The sequence below is a fragment of the Gymnodraco acuticeps genome, unplaced genomic scaffold, assembly GCF_902827175.1.
Source record: "Gymnodraco acuticeps unplaced genomic scaffold, fGymAcu1.1, whole genome shotgun sequence".
In the NCBI taxonomy this organism is placed as follows: Eukaryota; Metazoa; Chordata; class Actinopteri; order Perciformes; family Bathydraconidae; genus Gymnodraco; species Gymnodraco acuticeps.
In genome coordinates this window covers 4,009-17,481 of record NW_022991120.1, presented here as the reverse complement: position 1 = coordinate 17,481, position 13,473 = coordinate 4,009, and the positions used below count along the sequence as shown (strand labels likewise).

The 13,473-nt window shown below is 44.7% G+C and overlaps 1 protein-coding gene across 1 annotated transcript in view; it reads left to right on the top strand.

Annotated features, from left to right (window-relative positions):
• The window catches only part of LOC117560229 (plexin domain-containing protein 2-like), a gene marked incomplete at both ends in the record, with an annotated part of 39,142 nt that extends 26,877 nt beyond the window's left edge, over positions 1-12,265 (top strand). Inside the window, 4 exon segments of the mRNA XM_034237076.1 lie at positions 3,000-3,118; positions 3,582-3,681; positions 11,075-11,170; positions 12,184-12,265. Coding sequence (XP_034092967.1) covers positions 3,000-3,118; positions 3,582-3,681; positions 11,075-11,170; positions 12,184-12,265 — 397 coding nt within the window.
• Positions 12,266-13,473: the final 1,208 nt, after the last annotated feature.

Here is a 13,473-nt window from a genome sequence, read left to right as displayed (position 1 = left end):
GAGTTAAAGGAGAGGAGGAGATACCCCTGTGTTAGAGGAGAGGAGATACCCCTGAGTTAAAGGAGAGGAGAGACCCCTGTGTTAAAGGAGAGGAGATACCCCTGAGTTAAAGGAGAGGAGATACCCCTGAGTTAAAGGAGAGGAGATACCCCTGAGTTAGAGGAGAGGAGATACCCCTGAGTTAAAGGAGAGGAGATACCCCTGTGTTAGAGGAGAGGAGATACCCCTGAGTTAGAGGAGAGGAGATGCCCCTGTGTTTAAAGGAGAGGAGATACCCCTGAGTTAAAGGAGAGGAGATACCCCTGAGTTAAAGGAGAGGAGATACCCCTGAGTTACAGGAGAGGAGATACCCCTGTGTTAGAGGAGAGGAGATACCCCTGAGTTAGAGGAGAGGAGATGCCCCTGTGTTAAAGGAGAGGAGATACCCCTGAGTTAAAGGAGAGGAGATGCCCCTGAGTTAAAGGAGAGGAGATGCCCCTGAGTTAAAGGAGAGGAGATACCCCTGAGTTAAAGGAGAGGAGATGCCCCTGAGTTAAAGGAGAGGAGATACCCCTGAGTTAAAGGAGAGGAGATACCCCTGAGTTAGAGGAGAGGAGATACCCCTGAGTTAAAGGAGAGGAGAGACCCCTGAGTTAGAGGAGAGGAGATACCCCTGTGTTAAAGGAGAGGAGACACCCCTGAGTTAGAGGAGAGGAGATACCCCTGAGTTAAAGGAGAGGAGAGACCCCTGAGTTAAAGGAGAGGAGATACCCCTGAGTTAAAGGAGAGGAGATACCCCTGAGTTAAAGGAGAGGAGATACCCCTGAGTTAGAGGAGAGGAGTGACCCCTGAGTTAAAGGAGAGGAGTGACCCCTGAGTTAAAGGAGAGGAGAGACCCCTGAGTTAAAGGAGAGGAGAGACCCCTGAGTTAAAGGAGAGGAGACACCCCTGTGTTAAAGGAGAGGAGAGACCCCTGAGTTAAAGGAGAGGAGATACCCCTGTGTTAAAGGAGAGGAGATACCCCTGAGTTAGAGGAGAGGAGAGACCCCTGAGTTAAAGGGCATTTAGCGGTGATTGCACGTCTGGTTGTTTCTCCTCCATTCTCTGAGTTGACCTCTGAACCCATTGAGAGTGGATCCCGTGTCTCAGCTGGGAGGCTGTTCCAGAACGAGCTGTCTTTAATGGAGCGGACATTTTGTCTGAAAGTGATCTGTCTGAGGTGGACCTCACAGTCTCCTCTGGTCTCTGACCTAGTGCAGCGTCCAGTGTGTTTCTGTGGAGGAATTCCCCTAAGGGGGGGGGGCAATAAGTGGTGTTTCTCCAGGATGGTGCAGGAGGTGTGACTGAGGCTTTCTGCCACACACCTGGACAGCTCTCTTGAACAGCTGTTCTATGGGTTTCAGGTTTGTGGCACAAGCTATCTTTCTAACCTCCTCCTTTAACTCTGATATAAGACCACCCACCCAAGAAAGGTCAGTGACACGATATTCAAATCAAATCAGCAGCAGGGGTAAGCAACGCCAAAACAACAACAACAAGATTCCTAAACAAGGGATCCCTGAAGAAAACAACATCTTGTTGAGTAGAAACCGGTCGTTAGCGATTATGCTCGTTAGATAAATAGCTAACGATCGCACACTGACAGTTTGGTCTCTCAAACGTACTTGTTGTTATACCTTTCAACCCTCTTTAAGATCAGTTAGAGATCAGAAGGGACCAAACCAAAGGGTCCCTGAACCTTTCTATCAATAAACAAACTAAAGCTTTTAGTGCAAAATGTCCTCCAACAGAAAGAGAAACCCTATTTACAAGAAAGATGGAAATGAATCTTTCTAACCTCCCTCTTTAACTCTGATACCTGAGGCGTCTGGACTCCAGCTGATTTATGACGACGGGGGTTTCCCTCAGACTGTGACGGAATAATGGATTAGTGGTGTAAACAAACCTTTATTGATCGGGCAAACATCCAGACGACGAGCGCTCGATACGTCTCTCAAGTCCTCTCTTAATCGAACTGATGATCGTCTGCCAGCATTCACTCAGTTATTCAGAGCGCTTTGAGATGCTGGAGTTCCACGACCCGGGATCTGCCTGTGGGTCCATGTGGAACCCTGAAAGGAGCACATCACCTCACACACACTATTCCAGGGAATAATCCCTCACACACACATGGCCTCACACACACACACATGGCCTCACACACACACACACATGGCCTCACACACACACACATGGCCTCACACACACAGCCTCACACACACACACACATGGCCTCACACACACACACATGGCCTCACACACACAGCCTCACACACACACACATGGCCTCACACACACATGGCCTCACACACACATGGCCTCATACACACATTGCCTCACACACACATGGCCTCACACACACATGGCCTCACACACACGTCCTCACACACACGGCCTCAAACGCACACGGCCTCACACACACGTCGCCACACACACACACACACATTGCCTCATACACACATCACCTCACACACGTCGTCTCACACACACATCGCCTCACTCACACATGGCCTCACACACACATGGCCTCACACACACATGGCCTCACACACACATGGCCTCACACACACATGGCCTCACACACACATCACCTCACACACGTCGTCTCACCCACACATGGCCTCACACACATGGCCTCACACACACATCACCTCACACACGTCGTCTCACACACACATCGCCTCACACACACGGCCTCACACACACTCACACACCCACACCCACACACACCACACACCCACACACACACACACCCACACACACACACACACACACACACACACACACACACACACACACACCCACACACACACACACCCACTAGTAGAGATGGTATTTGAAACGGAGTAAAACTGTCATTAGTTATCAGAGATTTCGTAATGAGATACTGCCTTCACCTCACCTGTGTTTCACCTGTAGTGTTGCTGTGTGTGTGTGTGTATGTGTGTGTGTGTGTGTGTGTGTGTGTGTGTGTCCTTCAGGTACTGCTCTGGTGGTTCAGTGGGATCACGTCCACCTGCAGGACAACTACAACCTGGGCAGCTTCACCTTCCAGGCGACGCTTCACAACACCGGCAGGATCGTGTTCGCATACAAAGAGGTCAGAGGTCATACAAAACGACCCTCTTCTTTATTGAAGGGTCAGGATATGTATTTGTACCTGCAGGTAGATTTGGTCTGCAGGTTAGCGAGGAGAGAAATAGCACAGAAAAATACAGTTTATTTAGTGAATCCTCCTATCAAAAAACGTGTATTTCTGTCATTTTTCTGTATTTTAGTATGTATTTTTTGTTGTTGATCCGACAACATTTATCAGTTTAAAAGAATGAATTAAGTTTTTATTTTGTACACCTTTACTCAGGCTGCATTGGCTAACAAAACACCTAAAGGAAAAAGCCAAATGCAGGGTGCTTTTAGGTACAAAAACGTTTTAAAACAAGTTGTAATGAAACCATCTTTGCCAGGCTTCAGAAAACCGTTGCATATCGCCTCGTATAGGAGGACACAGAGCTGTCAGACGGATCTCTGATTCTGGTCATTGATTTCCTCCTTTTCTCTTTCAGGTTCCTGTCGACTTGTCCCTGATCAGTTCTGTCAATCATCCGGTGAAAGTGGGCCTATCGGACGCCTTCGTGGTGGTTCACAAGATCCAGCAGATCCCCAGTGAGTACTTTAAAGAGTCCTCTCCTGCTGATGTTCAGGTGTATATCAGTATGTAGTGTCTCTACTTTAAAGAGTCCTCTCCTGCTGATGTTCAGGTGTATATCAGTATGTAGTGTCTCTACTTTAAAGAGTCCTCTCCTGCTGATGTTCAGGTGTATATCAGTATGTAGTGTCTCTACTTTAAAGAGTCCTCTCCTGCTGATGTTCAGGTGTATATCAGTATGTAGTGTCTCTACTTTAAAGAGTCCTCTCCTGCTGATGTTCAGGTGTATATCAGTATGTAGTGTCTCTACTTTAAAGAGTGCTCTCCTGCTGATGTTCAGGTGTATATCAGTATTTAGTGTCTCTACTTTAAAGAGTGCTCTCCTGCTGATGTTCAGGTGTATATCAGTATGTAGTGTCTCTACTTTAAAGAGTCCTCTCCTGCTGATGTTCAGGTGTATATCAGTATGTAGTGTCTCTACTTTAAAGAGTCCTCTCCTGCTGATGTTCAGGTGTATATCAGGATGTAGTGTCTCTATTTTAAAGAGTCCTCTCCAGCTGATGTTCAGGTGTATATCAGTATGTAGTGTCTCTACTTTAAAGAGTCCTCTCCTGCTGATGTTCAGGTGTATATCAGTATGTAGTGTCTCTACTTTAAAGAGTCCTCTCCTGCTGATGTTCAGGTGTATATTAGTATGTAATGTCTCTACTTTAAAGAGTGCTCTCCTGCTGATGTTCAGGTGTATATCAGTATGTAGTGTCTCTACTTTAAAGAGTCCTCTCCTGCTGATGTTCAGGTGTATATTAGTATGTAGTGTCTCTACTTTAAAGAGTCCTCTCCTGCTGATGTTCAGGTGTATATCAGTATGTAATGTCTCTACTTTAAAGAGTCCTCTCCTGCTGATGTTCAGGTGTATATCAGTATGTAGTGTCTCTACTTTAAAGAGTCCTCTCCTGCTGATGTTCAGGTGTATATCAGTATGTAGTGTCTCTACTTTAAAGAGTCCTCTCCTGCTGATGTTCAGGTGTATATCAGTATGTAGTGTCTCTACTTTAAAGAGTTCTCTCCTGCTGATGTTCAGGTGTTTTATCAGTATGTAGTGTCTCTACTTTAAAGAGTCCTCTCCTGCTGATGTTCAGGTGTATATCAGTATGTAGTGTCTCTACTTTAAAGAGTCCTCTCCTGCTAATGTTCAGGTGTATATCAGTATGTAGTGTCTCTACTTTAAAGAGTCCTCTCCTGCTGATGTTCAGGTGTATATTAGTATGTAGTGTCTCTACTTTAAAGAGTCCTCTCCTGCTGATGTTCAGGTGTATATCAGTATGTAGTGTCTCTACTTTAAAGAGTTCTCTCCTGCTGATGTTCAGGTGTTTTATCAGTATGTAGTGTCTCTACTTTAAAGAGTGCTCTCCTGCTGATGTTCAGGTGTATATCAGTATGTAGTGTCTCTACTTTAAGAGTCCTCTCCTGCTGATGTTCAGGTGTATATCAGTATGTAGTGTCTCTACTTTAAAGAGTCCTCTCCTGCTGATGTTCAGGTGTATATCAGTATGTAGTGTCTCTACTTTAAAGAGTCCTCTCCTGCTGATGTTCAGGTGTATATCAGTATGTAGTGTCTCTACTTTAAAGAGTCCTCTCCTGCTGATGTTCAGGTGTATATCAGTATGTAGTGTCTCTACTTTAAAGAGTTCTCTCCTGCTGATGTTCAGGTGTTTTATCAGTATGTAGTGTCTCTACTTTAAAGAGTCCTCTCCTGCTGATGTTCAGGTGTATATCAGTATGTAGTGTCTCTACTTTAAAGAGTCCTCTCCTGCTAATGTTCAGGTGTATATCAGTATGTAGTGTCTCTACTTTAAAGAGTCCTCTCCTGCTGATGTTCAGGTGTATATTAGTATGTAATGTCTCTACTTTAAAGAGTGCTCTCCTGCTGATGTTCAGGTGTATATCAGTATGTAGTGTCTCTACTTTAAAGAGTCCTCCCCTGCTGATGTTCAGGTGTATATCAGTATGTAGTGTCTCTACTTTAAAGAGTCCTCTCCTGCTGATGTTCAGGTGTATATCAGTATGTAGTGTCTCTACTTTAAAGAGTCCTCTCCTGCAGATGTTCAGGTGTATATCAGTATGTAGTGTCTCTACTTTAAAGAGTCCTCTCCTGCTGATGTTCAGGTGTATATCAGTATGTAGTGTCTCTACTTTAAAGAGTACTCTCCTGCTGATGTTCAGGTGTATATCAGTATGTAGTGTCTCTACTTTAAAGAGTCCTCTCCAGCTGATGTTCAGGTGTATATCAGTATGTAGTGTCTCTACTTTAAAGAGTCCTCTCCTGCTGATGTTCAGGTGTATATCAGTATGTAGTTTCTCTACTTTAAAGAGTCCTCTCCTGCTGATGTTCAGGTGTATATCAGTATGTAGTGTCTCTACTTTAAAGAGTCCTCTCCTGCTGATGTTCAGGTGTATATCAGTATGTAGTGTCTCTACTTTAAAGAGTCCTCTCCTGCTGATGTTCAGGTGTATATCAGTATGTAGTGTCTCTACTTTAAAGAGTCCTCTCCTGCTGATGTTCAGGTGTATATCGGTATGTAGTGTCTCTACTTTAAAGAGTCCTCTCCTGCTGATGTTCAGGTGTATATTAGTATGTAGTGTCTCTACTTTAAAGAGTCCTCTCCTGCTGATGTTCAGGTGTATATCAGGATGTAGTGTCTCTACTTTAAAGAGTCCTCTCCTGCTGATGTTCAGGTGTATATCAGTATGTAGTGTCTCTACTTTAAAGAGTCCTCTCCTGCTGATGTTCAGGTGTATATCAGTATGTAGTGTCTCTACTTTAAAGAGTCCTCTCCTGCTGATGTTCAGGTGTATATCAGTATGTAGTGTCTCTACTTTAAAGAGTCCTCTCCTGCTGATGTTCAGGTGTATATCAGTATGTAGTGTCTCTACTTTAAAGAGTCCTCTCCTGCTGATGTTCAGGTGTATATCAGTATGTAGTGTCTCTACTTTAAAGAGTCCTCTCCTGCTGATGTTCAGGTGTATATCAGTATGTAGTGACTCTACTTTAAAGAGTCCTCTCCTGCTGATGTTCAGGTGTATATCAGTATGTAGTGTCTCTACTTTAAAGAGTCCTCTCCAGCTGATGTTCAGGTGTATATCAGTATGTAGTGTCTCTACTTTAAAGAGTCCTCTCCTGCTGATGTTCAGGTGTATATCAGTATGTAGTGACTCTACTTTAAAGAGTCCTCTCCTGCTGATGTTCAGGTGTATATCAGTATGTAGTGTCTCTACTTTAAAGAGTCCTCTCCTGCTGATGTTCAGGTGTATATCAGTATGTAGTGTCTCTACTTTAAAGAGTCCTCTCCTGCTGATGTTCAGGTGTGTATCAGTATGTAGTGTCTCTACTTTAAAGAGTCCTCTCCTGCTGATGTTCAGGTGTATATCAGTATGTAGTGTCTCTACTTTAAAGAGTCCTCTCCTGCTGATGTTCAGGTGTATATCAGTGTGTAGTGTCTCTACTTTAAAGAGTCCTCTCCTGCTGATGTTCAGGTGTATATCAGTATGTAGTGTCTCTACTTTAAAGAGTCCTCTCCTGCTGATGTTCAGGTGTATATCAGTATGTAGTGTCTCTACTTTAAAGAGTCCTCTCCTGCTATTATCTCCCTGCGTCGTTTCATCAGCTTTTTGTCCACCATTTCTAAACGTTTCCTGACGTTTTTCTCTCTCGGCTCCAGATCTCTCATTTGCTTTCAGTCTCTGTAATTATACCCCATTACACTTTGAGCGAATGTGAGCAAAAGGAGCGACACTTCAAACGTCCCCCCCCCCCTGACTCTCAGTCTGCCGTAATAATGAGTTGTCAGATGTGATTGATTCAGTCCTTTAGACCTGTGTGTGAGACTTGGACGCCATCAATTTAAACCTTAGCTCATAAGAAGGGCTGTTTTTCATCGGGGGGCGATTACAGCTACATCCGGTAGAGAGAGACACTTTAGATGTGAAGGTCTGCTGAGTGACGAGTCGACTGAAGACACCGCGTGATGACACCAGTGTGATTGGGTGATGACACCATGATGGAAACGGAGGTGTTGTTCGGGAGAAAAGACATCTCTGGAGAGCTTTCTAACTTCTGTCCAACGTGTTTTAAAGAGAAGAGAAGATTTACTTTAGAGATCCCAATTATCAGTTTTTTCGAGACGGCAGCGTGCTAAAAGAAGGCCTTGCACATATAGAGAAAGAAAATAAACAAAACATGTTGACAGTGAAAGGTTAACATCTTAATAATAATAATAATAATGCATTACATTTTTTATTAGAGCGCTTTTACAGGTGCTCAAAGCGCTCTACAATTACACATTACACATATTAGACATGTAAGAGTCATTACTGCGGACTTTACCCACAGGAGCAAATGTGGGTAAAGTGAAATCTTTAGTAAATCTGTAGACTGTAAACACGAGGGCTATATTACAGCCAACGCAATGTAAGAGTAGGATATCATTACATTAAGTGTGCAAGGAATAGCATACAAGTGTAAAAGGGACAAAGTGAAGATCCAGCTATTAAAGTGAAATGGTGCTTTTCTGCCTCTCAAGAAACCACCATGTTTTGAAATACCTTATTTCTCCGAATCGGAACACAGAGAAGAAAATGACTTTCATGTCAGGTGCACCAAATATATCATATTTATATAAAAGCTGATTTCAGCCACGAGGACACGGCGTTCTCGGCTAAGAGACTCATGGAGGACCTGAAGGAAGCCTTGATGAATGAAAGGAGCAGCCATGTTCCTGTAAAACTCTTTAAACCATACCACAGATACTCCTAGCTAACTCCTCGCTCGTCCATTAGCCAGTGATCCTACGTTGTCCGTGATGAGAGGAGGAAGTGGGGTCGGCTTACATCTGGACCTTCCTCTCTTTCAGTTTACCCAGCATCCTCTGTTTCCTTCTCCAGATTCCACCCGTTGCTCCGAACCACCATGCTAGCCGGCTTTAGCACGATTAGCTTCTCCCTGGTTTGAACAAGGCAGCCGTGGAGTTGCTGCAGAACAGAGAAACAATGGACACATCTTTTAAGTCACTAACAGAAAGAGAACAGGTAGGATCAGATAAGAACGCTAAACACAGACTGAAAACATTCATCTCCCTGAGAGCGTTTATTAATCCCAGGTTTGAACCTGTGCTTGAACCTGATCTGATAATTACTCCGCCGGCCACATCACTCCTGAGTCACATGTTTTATTGAAGCGTTTGTAATCTAGGGCAGAGCAGCAGAGAGCTGATGCATGTCTGAGGTAACGAGACACTGGAGGTAGTTAGAGCTCCTCTTCACGGTGCCGCCTGCAGCCCGGTAAGAAGGAGCTGGCATGGCCAACATCTCCATGGCAACCCCTGCAGGTTATTCCCATCCACCTCCTGGTAGAGCAGCTTCAGGACGCTTGCTGTGTGCACGGACGGATCATCAGACCTTTGTAACCCTGCCCTGTAGCTTCAGACATGGCCCTGCACTTTGCGAGCATCGCCTGCTTGTTGCACAACAGGAAGACAAAGCCGTGTTCATCTCAGCTGCTGCAGGAGACTGAGGACTGCTCTGAACAAATGATGAGAGTTTGGTTTCTGTGATTAATAAATGTGAGGAATGGATCAAACTGTGTCTGCTGCAACATTAGCTGGGAATTCAAACTACAGCCATCAAACAACGAGTGCCAAACCCAGCGGACCGTTCACGACTGAAGGAACGATGCCTCGTGTTTGAAGATATGATATGGGTGGATTTGTCTTCATTGCTCGATCGGAAGACAACCCCAGTTTAATCCATTACAGTGAGAGCCAGGTACTTACTATACGTGTCAGTATCATAAACAACTGATCTGGAAGTGGTTGGGTTATTGAGGAGGATGCTGAATCCATTTCTGACCTTTTCAGGATCAACCCGAGAGCGGATATATCTGTTCTCTCTGTGGGCGGATTGTTGACTAACATGAGTAGTGTTGGACCATTTGAGATAGAGAGTATTATCTCTAACGTGGAGAATTGTTTAACCAATAAATAATCAATCTGTCCAATCCAAAGGACCCTGTGTGTGTGTGTGTGTGTGTGTGTGTTGTGTGTGTGTGTGTGTGTGTGTGTGTGTGTGTGTGTGTGTGTGTGGTGTGTGGTGTGTGTGGGTGGTGTGTGTGTGTGGTGTAGTGTGTGTGTGTTGTGTGTGTGTGTGTGTGTGTGTGTGTGTGGTGTGTGGTGGTGTAGTGTGTGGTGTGTTGTGGTGTGTGTGTGTGTGTGGTGTGTGTGTGATAGTGTGGTGTGTGGGGGTGTGTGGCTGGGTGTGTGTGTGTGGGTGTGGTGTGTGGTGCGGTGTGCCTGTGTTGGTGTGGTGTGGGTCTGGTGGAATGAAAGAAACCCATATCTGATATAAGGGACATTTAAAACGGGTTGAATAAGACGTTTATTTCGGTGTCTGTTGGGTCTAAATTCAGGGTTTCCTGGCCAACACCAGAGGCTGTACAATCTACCCCAACTTCAATAGCTTCAGGACGGGTAGAGACCTCCATGTGACCTCTATCGAGTCATTAGTGCAAAGATAATCCCCTCACCAGAGGGAGCTTTTACTCTCAGGTTGCTGCCTCTCATTCGGTGCTTTGATCAGACGTCTGGAGTGTGATGGAAGCAGAATCCAGTCACATGAGAAGAACAACACACAAGGAAGAGGGTCAAGTTCAGGTTGAATGGTTTTTAAAGGGTCCCTATTCTGCTGTTTGGGGGCGTTCCGCTTCCCTTTACTTCTATACGTTTCTGTACATACGGTCTGAAAAGCATGGAGACATCACAGGAGAGACACGACATGCTGATATACAGTTATTACACCTGAGCATCAGCCGCATGTGTCCTCTTTAAAACAACTGTCTGTTCAAGCTGTACATCTGTATTGAATTTCAATGTCGTAGCTCATTGGTCGAGCATCTCGGTGATCCATGCTTCACATGTACTCTCTCAATCAACCCAACCGTGGTTTAGATTACACTCAGAGTTACTTTCAGATCTGTTTAGGCGTGATACCGTCAAGATGGAGAGCTGAGCATGCAGAACGTATGAATACTCAACCGTAAAAAGTAAAGACAGGAGCATGGCGTGACGGAAACCATCCTCTCTGGCTCAGGCTTTGATGGCGCTCTATAGCAGTGCAGATGTGTGGAAGAGGAACAGCCCTTTTGAGTTATAGAAACCGAAGATGTGTCCAATCAATCCCTCCTTCTCCCCAGCTGATGACTTGCTGCTACAGATAATAGGAAGCTCTTTTGCTCACGGTCTGATTGACATCGTCTCTCGGGGGAAATTGCTGTCTCTTCGTCTGAGAGCAGCGTCCTCCTCTCTTTCGTCAGGGCCCAGTCTGTTATCTCTGTTTCTCTTTCTCCCTCCTTTAATGTAGACGTCAGAAGGAGGACGATCTACGAGTATCATCGCGTGGAGCTGACGAAGACGAAGATCACCAACTTCACCGCCGTGGAAATGATGCCTCTAGCCAGTAAGGAGGCTTTATTGAAACAGCCGTTCTCTCATTGTCATTTTTCACATTGTATACATAAATGCAGCCGATCGAAATGTGGCCACTCCTCTATTGCATTTCCAACATGTATTGTCCTGAGTCAAGCCCGTTCTAAACGATTTCAGGGGTGTCAAATAATATCTATGAACAACTTTATAGCCGTCAGTGTTAATAAATGGACTCCTTAGTGTCTGAACCCCGAACATGTTGAATACCCTAAAGTGTTATGATAGAAATGTATAGTAGGGTCTCCAGCTCACTGCCGGGTGTTAACCTGCATATGTTGGGCAATTAGTACAATTAGCATTAATTAGCATTATGGCATGTGGACAATAGTTGGTATTTGGCCGATTCGGACAGTTTCTCAGTGGTTGTGGGGGTTATCGGGGATGCTGAATCCAGTTCTGAAATGATCAGGATAAAAAAAATTGCAGTTTTAACCAGAAAGTGGCCATATTTGTACTCTGTGTGGACTGATTTGGACTAACATGAGTAGTGGTGCGACTGTGTGGACAATTATTCTTCAAATAAATAAGCAATCAGTCCATTTCAGATGATCCAGAGTCCCCTACATCTCCCAAATCCACCTACAATTCATCGAAATCAGTCCACAGAGAACAAATGTGGCCTCTTTCTGGGGTAAACTGTCATATTTGACCCTGAACATGTCAGAAATGAACTCAACATCCTCAATGACCCCAAAACCCCCGAAACTGTCCAAATCAGCCAAGCCATTGTTTAACTAGTGTCTGCATATGCTAACTAATGCTTATTTATGCGAGTTGTGCATTTCCCAACACATTCAGGTTAGCATCCGGCAGCTTCTATGTGTTAGGACCCCCTACTATGCATTTCTATCATAAAACGTTGTGGTATCCAACAGTTCAGCGTTCAGGACTCTATGATCTGCAAATAACGTCATTTGTCGATGAGAGCGTTTGTTTTCCAGCATATTGATCGAGGTGTTGACCCGTTTCCTCTGCCCTCTCCAGCCTGTCTGCAGTTCACCAGCTGTGGAGAATGCATTTCCTCTCAGATCAACTTCAACTGCAGCTGGTGCCATCGCCTCAACAGGTGGGGCTGGTTTTTAGGGTCAAAGCACCAATAAAGTCAGGTTTTAGCACCCTGTTGAAATCCAGAGGGGGACCATGATCACTCACACATTTGAGAGCCTAAACATGTTGGGAAGGTGCGGAAACCTGGTGAAAATGTACTTAAATTAGGATTAGCACGGGGCAAAATGGCTCAACAGCGCCACCTAGATCAAAGCCCCATATATGTATGTTTTTTGAGTGAGAAAGGCTCAGATCAGAGTCTCAAAATCCAAGATATGTCTTTAAATGTCTTCTCAGTGAAGATCCACTTTAATATGATAGAAAACGGAGAACAAAGCATTAATTCTCCACATGTTTGCAGGATATATGACATGAATCCGTTATCTAAATACTTCTGTGGATTTCCTAATGGTTCCAGAGCATACAGAACGCTTCCACACCTGGAGAGGAACACTACAGGAGAGGAACACTACAACAAGCACAGCAAGGACTCTTTAACAGACTGTTATTGATTTATTAAACTTTAGTTTTGATTTGTTTGTATATAATGCAGAAACATCACATTGTACTTGTGGCTTTTCTTGGCTTTTACCAATGATAGAAAACACAAGAATCATACATCAAAGAGTGAAATGCAACAGTCATGGTTACGACGTGCAGACAGGTGTATTGTAGTCTCCTCCCACAGGGTCACGACTGATCCATTTACTCTCTAAAATACATAAGAGACTTTTATTGGATGCAAAACCCGGACAGAAAAGCATCTCTAAACTGCAGATGTGTCACAACATGCATCGGTGCTACGTTCCTTAGCACTCAGCTTCATAATCCCTCCTCCTCTCAAACGTTCTGCGCAGAACGTCAGAACGTCCAGCTGTCAGGATGTTCTCGGGGAAACGCCAACACTTCTTTAGCTGCTCACATATGATCTTTGCTTTGAAGTGCTCTGCAGGGAGGAGGAGCTGAGGAGCTAAGGAGCTGAGGAGCTGAGGAGCTGAGGAGCTGAGGAGCTGAGGTCGGCTGAACAGGTGTGAGCTGAATGAGATGCTATCAGACGGCTTCATGCACCTCATTCACACCAACGCAACTCCGGTTCAAGTTCCGTGCTAGAGCTTTTCAGGTTCAGAACCGGTTCTTCGGTTTAGCTCCGGCTCTTTTCACACCGCCCAGAGTCCGACTGGTGCTGCGTCATTGCGTCATCGTTTGCGTCATGACGTAACCGTTTGC